The sequence below is a fragment of the Ailuropoda melanoleuca genome, chromosome 15 (assembly GCF_002007445.2).
Source record: "Ailuropoda melanoleuca isolate Jingjing chromosome 15, ASM200744v2, whole genome shotgun sequence".
Classification (NCBI taxonomy): Eukaryota; Metazoa; Chordata; class Mammalia; order Carnivora; family Ursidae; genus Ailuropoda; species Ailuropoda melanoleuca.
In genome coordinates, this window is record NC_048232.1 from 58,276,739 (window position 1) to 58,288,844 (window position 12,106).

The window sequence follows — 12,106 nt, forward strand, 5'->3', positions numbered from 1 at the left end:
GTAAATGTCCCATGGCAAGCTCATTCTTGGTGGACTCTAGGATTAGCAAAGATACCTATGTGGTAAATTTACAACAAAGCCAAGCCCTATATTTGCTGCCTCACACTTTTCCTCATCTGTTTTTTTCCTAGTAAATACATGTTGTTTTTTAGAACAATTTTAGGTTCACAGCAAAACTGAGCAGAAGGTATGGAGAGTTTCCATATATCCCTTGTCTCTTCACATGCACAGCCTCCCCTAATCTCAATACCCTGCTCCAGTGATGCATATGCTACAGACCATAGACATACACTGACACATTATTATCACTTGTACATTTTGTGGGTTTTGGCAAATGTATAATGACATGTATTCACCATTACAGTGACATATAGAATAGTTCCACTACTCTAAAAATCCTTGTGCTCTGCCTAGTCCTTCCTTCCTCCTAACCCCTGGCAATCACTGATCTTTTAACTGTCTTCATAGTTTTTCCTTTTCCAGAATCTGGTTTGAATCATACAGTATGTTTTCCTATTGGCTTCTTTCACTTAGTCATGTGCATTGAACTTTCCTCCATGTCTTTTCATGGCTTGATAGCTCATTTCTTTTTAGATCTGAATACTATCTTGTTCAGATGTAGCACAGGGTACTTATCCACCTCCTAAAGAAAGACATCTTGGTTGCATCCAAGTTTTAGAAATTATAAATAAAGCTGCTATAAATATCTGTGTATTGGTTTTGTGTAAACATAAGTTTCCGTCTCCTTTGTTTAAGTACAAAAAAAACATGATTGCTGGATCATATGGTAAGATCATGTTTAATTTTATAAGAGATTACCAACCATCTTCCAAAGTTACTATACCATTTTTACATTCCCACCAACAATGAATGAGAAATTGTGTTGTTCCACATCGTCACCAATATTTGGTGTGTCAGCGTTCTAGATTTTTGTCATTTTAATAGGTGTGCCGTGATATCTTCTTTTAATTTGTAACCCCCTTATAATTTATGATGTCACTACCTATTCTTTCTTTTTTATTCCAACTCCCTTTTCATATGTTTATTTGCCACCTGTGTATCTTCTTTGGTAAGGTGTTTGTTTAGTCCTTTTGCTCATTTTTCATTGGGCTGTTACATTTCTTACTATTGAGTTTTAAGAATTATTTGTATATTTGAATAAGTCTGTCTTATTCAAGCAGCTATAATAAAAAAAAAAAACAACATAGACTGAGTGGCCTGTGAAAAACAGAAATTTATTTCTCACAGATCTAAAGGCTGGGAGTCCGAGATCAAGGGTTTGGTAGATTGGTAGTTAATTTCAAAGTCCATTTGTTCATTGCTGGTATATAGGAAGTTGATGGATTTTTTTATACTAATCTGATATCCTGAAACCTTGCTATAATTGCTTCTTAGTTCCAAGGATCTTATATCCAATTATTTTGGATTTACTATAAAGACAATCATGTCTTCTACAAACAAAGACAATTTTATATCTTACTTCCCAATACGTATACCTTTTCTTTTTTCTTTTTTTTTTTTCTTGTTTTATTGTAGTAGTTAGAACTTCCAGTATGATGTTAAGAAGTTCTGAGAGGGGATATCTTGTTTTTCTAGATCTCAGCCAGAACCTCATTCAGTAGCATGTTACCTGTAGATTTTTTTTTCTTTTCTTTTCTTTTTTTTCTGGTAGATGTTGTTCATCCAGTTGAGGAACTTCCTTTCTATACCTAGTCTGCTGATATTTCCATAGTATATCTTTAGCTATATAAGGCATATATATCTATTATTTTCAGATAAAGGAATGAAGTGTTATGTGATAGTTTATTTATGTGGAAAAAAGCTAAAATATGAAGAAAACACAGGGAAACTGGAAAAGAAACAATATAATGAGTTGCAATTTGTTAACAGGTTACCAAATCTAAATATATTTAAATAACATGATGATATTTAGCAAAGAGATCTGGCAATAAGAGTGCTTCTTATATTATTTTATTTCTTGGGCCTAAGTTGTTATTCTCTATATGATTAATTTCAAGCTCCCCCATCTTCTCTCCCTATCTCTCTCTCTCTATTAAATACATGCATACATATAGTATACATCATATGTAACAAAACATAATATGTACATACATACATATACATATTTGGGGTGGTGCTAGTGCTTTTTTTAAAAAAGCATCCAAGTTTTAGAAATTATAAATAAAGCTGCTATAAATATCTGTGTATTAAAACCATATCTACTTACACATTCTGGAAACCACTTGTTAGCTTATAGCTGTTATAGAGAAATCATATCATGTCCCCTGGTATCCAAGATATTTCTAGAGAAATTAAAATATCTCTCCTGGGGTGCCTGGGTGGCACAGCGGTTAAGCGTCTGCCTTCGGCTCAGGGCGTGATCCCGGCATTGTGGGATTGAGCCCCACATCAGGCTCCTCTGCTATGAGCCTGCTTCTTCCTCTCCCAACTCCCCCTGCCTGTGTTCCCTCTCTCGCTGGCTATCTCTATCTCTGTTGAATAAATAAATAAAATCTTTAAAAAAATAAAATAAAATAAAATAATAAAATAAAATAATAAAATAAAATAAAATCTCTCCTCACCTCCAGAATCCAGCTTAGCTCATTTGAACAGAGATCAGTTATGCTATATTTTCTTCAGTAGTGTTTACCTGAATCTATAAAAAGTGCTACTATCATAACTAACAAATTTCTTAATTTATCTACCAGTGGATAAACTTACTTGCTAAGAATTTATTTTATAAGGTTAACCACCTTTGAAACAAATGTAAGAAAAAAATCTTTATAATTCAGAATATAACCTAGATTTTAAAGAAATAAAGCAAGTAATTCGCTGGACTATCATATTTGAATTAATAGCAGAAGTGGTATGCCTAGAAAAATCAATCAGAAGCAAAATGAAGCCTGTCTATTATAAAGAGATTTTTAATTCAGATATTTTTAATTTATAAATCAAAGTACATTTTATAGATACATACACATTTCAGAGATACAAACTTTTATGCATTTACAATTAAATAGTATAATTTTTAAATTTTCTTCTAAAGACAGATTTAGCCTTGCGTTCTATGTACTCCTCTTCCTCTGTTCTAACCTGTAACTGACTAAAACTTCTTTGACCTTTTATTTCCCTTGTTGAAATTCTCACTGTCTATTTCAAAATAAGTTGCATTAGGTATTAATTGCAAGTCATTCTTCTCTTTCTTGATAATTTCTCATTATTTCTGCATTATCTCCTGTCTTTTTTCTCTGTTATTTTTTTAATCCTATACAAATGTTCAAACACTGCCTGGAGTGACGCACAATGTAATCTTAATACTCCTCAATAAAAATGACACTTGCTTTTAAATGAACTCTATTGTGAAATATATTCTCCACAAGAATGGCTGGGGCAGCTGCTTTTCCTCTATTCGTTGTAATCCCAAAGAAATTGACTGCTGTAACTTTCATATCTATACCTCTTTCTCAGACATTTCTTCTCAATCTGATTAAAAGCTGTCCCTTATGGAAAAAAAGAAAAAGCTGTCCATTATGAATCTTTGTTCAAATCCCACAATCCTCAAAATAAAGATAAACATATTAGCATTTGCAATATTTCTCTCAATATGTTGACTCTCAAGCAGTATGTTGACTCTCATTGTTTATTACTTATTTTGTTAAAGGGCATGAATACCTGAGTAACAAAATCTGTTTATTCTACTATTTCCATATAATTTTCCCTTTCTTTGTCCCCATTAATTTGCATACTTAAAGAAATAGTGAATTTATGAAATTCAATAATATAAATAGTAAAATAGAAACATGGGAGAACCTCATCAAACAGTGGTTAGGCTGGAAGGTATTTTATTGGCTGATCCAAAATCAAATATGCCTGTCAAGTGTATCCTTATTTTATCAAAAGATGCACTTAGCTATTGGTACACTTCACTGTAAGATTCCTGATATTTATTTTTATGCTTATTTATTTATATTAATGTATAGTTGTCATACAATGTTTCAATTAATTCAAGGTGCACAACATAGTGATTGTTGGGAAGATATGATGATGTAAAGTGGCCTCTACTCTGAGCCCTAAAGGACGGATGGAACCTGCATAGGAGACAATAGAGAAAGCAGTGTTCTTGGGTATGAATAATGCAAGGAAAGGCTTCAGAGTAAAACATTCTGGGAGATCCTGCTGTACCATACTCATCAGGGGTGGAGGTGCTACACCTGCTTTTCTTCCCTGTCTTCTAAATAGGGTGTGTGTATGTGTGTGTGTGTGTGTGTGAGAGAGAGAGAGAGAGAGAGAACAACTGTAGTTTCTAATAGCAAAGATAATAACGGAAATGGTGATACATATGCCATTAAATGTGGTTGCTGTCTTACAAGGATATTTTTTTAAAGATTTTATTTATTTAATTGAGAGAGAGAGAGAGAGCACCAGTGGTGGGGAGGGTAGAGGCAGAGGGAGGAGCAGGGTTCCCGCTGAGCAGGCAGCCGGATGCTGGGCTCCATCACAAGACCCTGGGATCATGACAGGAGCTGAAGGCAGACGCTTAACCAACTGAGCCATCCAGGTGCCCCATGTCCTACAAGGATATTTTTGTACATCTGAGATTTACTTCAAAATCTGGGAAAGGAGCAAAAGTCAGAGAATAGGGAAATTTTGCTGTTGTTGCTAGCTGCATGTGCCTAAGGGCAAGGCACACTCTTTTCTTTTTTTTTTTAATGATTTTTTATTATATTATGTTAGTCACCATACAGTACATCCCCGGATTCCGATGTAAAGTTCGATGCTCCATTAGTTGCGTATAACACCCAGTGTACTATGCAATACGTGCTCTCCTTACCACCCATCACCAGTCAATCCCATTCCCCCACCCCCCTCCCCTCTGAAGTCCTCAGTTTGTTTCTCATAGTCCATAGTCTCTCATGTCATTCCCCCTTCTGATTACCCCCCCTTTCTTTATCCCTTTCTTCCCCTACCGATCATCCTAGTTCTTATGTTCCATAGATGAGAGAAATCATATGATAATTGTCTTTCTCTGCTTGACTTATTTCACTTAGCATTATCTCCTCCAGTGCCGTCCATGTTGCAGCAAATGTTGAGAATTCGTTCTTTCTGATAGCTGAGTAATATTCCATTGTATATATGGATCACAGCTTCTTAATCCAGTCATCTCTTGAAGGGCATCTCGGCTCCTTCCACGATTTAGCTATTGTGGACAATTCTGCCATGAACATTGGGGTGCATATGGCCCTTCTCTTCACTACGTCTGTATCTTTGGGGCAAAAAGTTAAAAACTGAGCTACCCTATGACCCAGCCATTGCACTACTGGGTGTTTACCCCAAAGGCACACTCTTTAAGAGGCCAGAAACCACAGAATTTTGACTGACTTTTTCTTTCTCTCTTTTTTTCCCTTTACTCTATGGACTCTTGGTGATATAATTGGTCTTTATTTATTATTATTATTATTCTCTTGCCCTAGTTCCCCTTAAACTAGAATATCTTTCAGGGGCAGGGCTGTCGTTATATTTCTTTAAGTATAATAAACACAGCTGAAGTACTTCAAACGAGTGTATTAAATGCACACATAATTTAAAAGAAGGTAAAAGAGAAAAAATGGCATTGCTACAGTTTTTTAGACTCATGCATTAAAGGGTAGAATTATTTTTAAAACTGAAAAATTAATTCTCATTGCATTTATTGTTGTCCCTGATTTTTTCTGTGTGTGAAATACTTTTACCTATTTGTCCTTAGCCCAAACTGTAATATAAATTAGTTATTTTCAAGCACATTTGTTGAATCATCATTAAATCTGTACAGATATCATATGTTCCATTTCTTTTATAAATTGCAGATTTCCTCCTATTGAACATTTAGCAAAATAGATTGTCAATAAATACTAATTTAAAATGATCAAATGAGCATGAATATTTATTAGTGACGTTTCAGACTGACATTGCCAGCTGCTTATATATTTGAAGCTAGAAATACCACTCAGGTAAATCCATAAAAATATTTAGATTAAAATTTCATGGATATTTATATTAAATCTCATATGTAATTGAACAACTGAAAAAAAGAAACTATGGACAAGTTCACTTAAGAAATAGATTTAGCTTTAAATGCAGCAGATTGGTTGTAAAGTCTTTTCAATATTTATATCATTGTTTTCTGAACAAATGCTTACCAAGAAAATGAAGTTATATAAATGCAAACTTCAAATTACAAGCTTCTCTAGGGATTACATTGCTATAACATGTAAATCTGCCATTATCTAAAATTAATTATGTACATGTCAAATATTTGTACATAGTTACGTGTGTGTTTGTATGTCTTGTCATTTTAGACAGAAATGAATTCAGATAAAATTTCTAACAGGTAGAAATTTTTGTGGAAATACTGAGGCACATTACAGGTCAAAGAAATGTATGTGACAAAATTATGTATTTTGTATATATGTGTACAGTTATATTATTTAAAACTAAAGTGACAAAAGCAATATATGAACTCACCCAGAATACTATCTCCAGATTTTCCAATTTTTAAAATGAAAGGTTAGGGTGATTAGAAATATCTGCAAGTAAACCCAAAAGCTAAATTTGCTTGGGTTCTTGAAGCTCTATGGTGGTGAGCTGCTGGATATTAATAATATCATGGGTCTGGGGAAAACTTAAAAACACGGATTCACACTCAGCCACGGCATCAGAAAAATACTGACCTTCCCCTCTTTGTCCTGTCCAGGCGATCAACAGCATAAAATGTGAAATAACACCACATTTCATTCAACAGTAGAATAGTTTAAGACTCTCCTACCTCAATTACAAATTTAACACGTACAATATGACTCAGTGTTTCATACAGGCAAAAAGCATTCTGAAAAAAAAGTAGTACAAAAGAAAACATTTTATGACTTGTAACATAGAACAGCTTCTCTTCTCCCTGACCGCATTATGGTGTAAAAGGATTTCTTATCAAACTTTTACCATAGCAAAGAAAAAGAAAGCTTCTCTTACCAGAGTGGAATAAAGCGTCAACCTTGCTATAACGTTTTCTGCAGCTCTTGTTTGAAAAGACAGATCCAAAGCGGCTTTGTGCATACAACTGATCTGGCTGATCTCCAGTCCCTGCACACACAAAAAAAACAGTATAATTGGCTCTCAAAAAAGTGTTGTAAACATTCATCATGATGGCACTTGCATGTTGAATCTAGTCACTGTTACCCTAGTGGACTTTTCCCAAACAGGCCAATTACGTTTCTACTTTCAAATCTTGCTGTTTGGTTTTCTCTATTCAGTGCTGAGATTAATATCCTTAAAAGAGACCATGAATATCAGTGTCCGCTCTACTACTATGTCAAGACCTTTGGGTTGTGAAAGCATGGTTCAGACTTAAAAAAATAAATAAACCAAGACAACGTTGTCGGATAGATTTACTTGGCATCCGTATGTCTTTATTTTTAAAGGTGACAATATTTGGCCCATTATTTACATGTGAATGAGATATCAGTAATTTTAAGTCTCTTTCATTCACTATTTGATAAAAGTCAAGTGAACATTTCACATCTCTACTTTGCGCAGAAGCCACATCAATAATGCCTATAATATACCCTAGAGTCTGAGACCAACTGCGTTGCATTTCTAAGTCATGTTAAATATTCCACTGTTCCTTTGCCCAAACCTGTGTCCAGACTCAATCAAATCCTTTAATTTTTATGGGACTAATGAAGGCATCACAAACCTGGGCTTTTTTCTTATTTTTAAACATTCAATTTTTATGAGAGCATTACATGATTATAACTATGAGTGGCATACTGCTATTACCAAGAAAATGTGAACACTAGATCAAAAAAATAAATCTCAATGAAAAATACGCTCTCAAATTGTACTATTTCTTATAACCATCTCAGCAATACTTTGATCTTTCAACTACATGAGAGTATCATCTTTGCCTTGCTTCCCATGTGTATAAAGCCTGGTTAACAGTTATCAGCAATGCCACCATTAAAAAAAAATCGTGTAGAAGGGTTTTGGAATTTTTTTGCATTTTTATATATGATAGCTTATTTTTCATCATACACTATAACAAGTACAACAAAATAGTTTAGGAATATACAAATTATGACTGTGTCAATATTTAAAAATGCCAAATCATGACAATTTATAAGATGTGTCCCCTAGAAGCAAGTAAAATTTTAGATACCTTACAAGGTAAAACTCTATGTATTGCTGAGTCTTATTAAGTAGCATCTTTAAATTAAAGGAATCTAAAAGTTTGAATGCTGAATATTCCTTACTCATATTTGTAGATATCAGTGCAATTTAAAGATTTTGATTATAATTCAGATTACCACAGACAAATATATACTACTTTTCTATGAGCACAGATGACTAATCTCATTATGCTACTTGGAGATGCAGGGTGTGGAGGAAGAAGCCCTAGATACTGTTTCTTTTTTTCTTTTTTAAGGTTTGTATCAGTGAACTATTAGCTTAATATAACATTTGCCTTTATAAAACTTTCCACTAACATTTCATTTAATTCTTTCATCAGAATTGTGAAGAGGGCATTACTATTCTCCATTTTACGCATGAGAAAAATAAGACTTAGGAAGGAGTAATTTGATAAATTACAACAGTAAATTCTTAAGCTAGTGCCTTCTGATGCTGTTCAACTATGTGCTAAAACCATTGCTTCAAAAACCATACATATCTGGGGCGCCTGGGTGGCGCAGTCGTTAAGCGTCTGCCTTCAGCTCAGGGCGTGATCCCGGCGTTATGGGATCGAGCCCCACATCAGGCTTCTCCGCTAGGAGCCTGCTTCTTCCTCTCCCACTCCCCCTGCTTGTGTTCCCTCTCTCACTGGCTGTCTCTCTCTATCAAAATAAATAAATAAATAAAAAATCTTAAAAAAAAACCCCATATATATCTAAGATTAAAACAACAACAACAACAACAAAGTTTGTGTGAGTTAGCTTGCTCATTGGAAATGGGAAAAGATATTTGGAGAATTATTATCATGTATTTGCAGCTGTGATACATTGAGGAGCCTAAAGAAGATCATTCTAGGCACAGTGATTTTGGAAATGATTTGCAAATGAACTTCAAAAGGATAATTCTTTATGATTTTCTTTTAAACATTTTTTTTTAAATTTAAGAACTACCTATTAAGTATCTACAAGGTAAAGTCAAGTTTTTAAGATGTAGTGGTGCACAAGAGTAATACCTTCTCTTTCTTCTTGTTATTTTCAATCTTCCTAATTACAATGGATAGGATTGTTTTACATTTTCTTCACTGAGAAAATAGTAATCACCATACAGGAATTTCCAAGTCATCCAGACTGCCCCAACTATCTACCAAACTCCTTTTAACTTTACCCATGAACTTTTTCAGATGTTCAGGGAAATCTCTTGTGCTAATTCCTCTCATCCACGTCAGATTACTCCCTCTTACAGGGAAACATTCTCTGCCATTTAAAATCCTGCTTTAAATATTTCCCTGTATTTAAAGATAAAATCTTCCCACCACCCCCACTTCTTCTTGTCACCATATTTCTTTATTGAAAAAAATTTTGAAAGTTCTACTTTCACACTTTCCAATTCCTTCCCAACTAAGTCTCACAGAGGGTCCATCAAACCATTAAAATAAATCCCATCTTGCCCCATCTCTCAATGGTGTCAACTCAGTTAACTAATTCCTTCTTGCAACACTGTCTTCTCTTGGCTTTAGTGATGCCACCTTCTTATGATGTTTCCCTAACCTGAAGACCTTTCATTGCCAGGTTCATTTGCTGGCTTCTCCTCCTCTGCCTGAATAATGATTGGACTACTCCTTGATTGGTCCTGGACTCCTTTGTCTTCTCAAGTTTACATTCCCTACAGATGTTCTTATTTAGGTCTATGGCTTTAAAGAATGTCTATTCTTTTGACTACCAAATATACAACTGCAGCTTGACCTCTCCACTGTTCTCCAAGTAGGATACTCCATCTGCTTACTGATCTCAATTCTTGGCTCTCTAACAGGCATTTTAAAATTCAAACATGGTAGAAACAAAGCAATTGATTTTGTCATGTCTTTGCAAATCTCACCCTTCCAGTCTTCCTTATTTTAGTAAAATTTGCCAGTTATTTAAAGCTAAAAAACAAAGGGGTTTTTTAATTTTATTTTTTTATTGGTTAAAAATGTATAACATAAAACTTACTATCTTAGCTATTGCTAAGTGTACAGTTCTGCAGTGTTAAGTATATTCACACTATTCTGCATCCATCTTCAGAATGTTTTCATCTTGCAAAACTGAAACTCTATACCCATTAAACAACTCCCCAATAGCAATGATCTACTGATATATACAATGACACAGATGAATCTCTAAGAAATTATGCTTAGTGAAAGAGGATACACAACATGACATACTGTGTGATTTCATTCATATATAAAATTCCAAAAATGCAAACTAATTTATAGTGATAGAAAGCAGATCAGTTGTTGCCTGCAGACAAGAAAAGAGGTGGTAGAACTGGTATGAGGGACAGCCAAGGATTTTAAGGAAACTTTTGTGGATAAAAGATGAGTTCATTATCCTGATTATCTTGATCATTTCACGAATGTATGTGTATGTCAAAAGTAATCAAGTTGCATAATTTAAATATGTACAGTTCAATTTATGTCAATTTTACTGAGATAATAACATTTATAATAAACATAAATAAAACTCCTAAAATTAATTAGAACACGATTATCGATCTGATGCTTAAAGTCAAAAATATTTGTAGGCACTTCACAAAAGAGGATATCCAAATGGCCAATATCACATGAGAGAGTGCTCAATATTATTTCTTATCAGAGAAATGCATGCTCACCATAGTGAGTAAAATATCTAAAATATTATTTCAATGTTTTGGAGAAAATGTAGAGCAAGTGGAGCACTTATACATTTAAAGTCTGGCAAATTGGCACCATCACTTTGAAAAACTGGTAGCATACACTGAAGCTGAAAACATCCTTACCCTATGATCCAACAACTACACCCCTGGTTTTATACTTTAAAGTACATGCATAGGCATCAGAAGATGTACCTTAAATTGCTTACAGTTCCTGCATAAACAAACTGTCCCTTCTTCAATCAACACTTCTGCTCCCACACAATCCTGTCAGCATTGTAAGTAATGCAGACGGTTGTTCAGAAATTCTACTGCAAGTGATTAAAACCTAACACAGCAGAGGTGTTTCTGGAAAAGTATGGGCAAATTGAGGCAAATACGCATCTACTCAGAGCCAGAGTAAAAATTGGGAAACTGTCCAAAGTCCATCAGCAATAGCCAAAAATTAAAAACTATCAAAATGTCCAGCAGTAAAATGAATAAATGCATTTTGGAATATTCATATAATGTGATAAAATACATCAATGAGAAGTAACAAACTATGGTTATACATAACACAGCTGAGTCTCTTAAGCATAATGTTGAGAAAAGACATTATATACAAATAATATGTCTTGTATAGTTCCATTTATATTGGGTTCAAAGATGGTCAAAACTAATTTATGATAATAGATGTCAGTTTACTGATTACTTATTATTATTATTGAGGTAAATAGAAGATTATGATTAGGAAGAGATACAAAATAGTTTCCTGAGATATCAGTAATATTTTCTTTCCTGTTAAGGTTATATTTACATATGGAGATACGTTCATTGTGAAAATTCACTAAGTTATTCATATAAGAGTTTGTACTTTTCTGGATATGTTTCAGTATAACTTTTTACATATATGTGCATATATATAAACATGCACATGTATATATACACACAGCATATACATATATACACATAGATATCTATAAAGATGTAATAAAATAATTGTGATATATGTTCTAAAGAACAGATTTAAAATGTGGAAATGTAGTGCTAAGGCAACATTACATTTTATCTTGATAATGAAAATAAATCATATGGAAGATAAGGTTAAAATGTTCCAGTAGGAAAGTAGCCATTTGAATAATTACTTATCTCAGGAAGGCTGCTTCAGATGACATTGTCAAGAGAAATAACGCATTTCATTTCTTAAAATAATACACCATTAGAGCACAGACATTACTCTGTATTCATTTTACATTTTCTG

At 33.8% G+C, this 12,106-nt stretch overlaps 1 protein-coding gene across 1 annotated transcript in view; it reads right to left on the reverse strand.

Annotated features, from left to right (window-relative positions):
- The window catches only part of MGAT4C (MGAT4 family member C), a 719,604-nt gene that overhangs the window by 408,803 nt on the left and 298,695 nt on the right, over positions 1-12,106 (reverse strand). The window contains exon 3 of the mRNA XM_034644547.1: positions 7,003-7,113. Within this exon, the coding sequence (XP_034500438.1) occupies positions 7,003-7,086 (84 nt within the window). The 5' untranslated portion in view covers positions 7,087-7,113. The remainder of the gene's footprint in view (positions 1-7,002; positions 7,114-12,106) is intronic.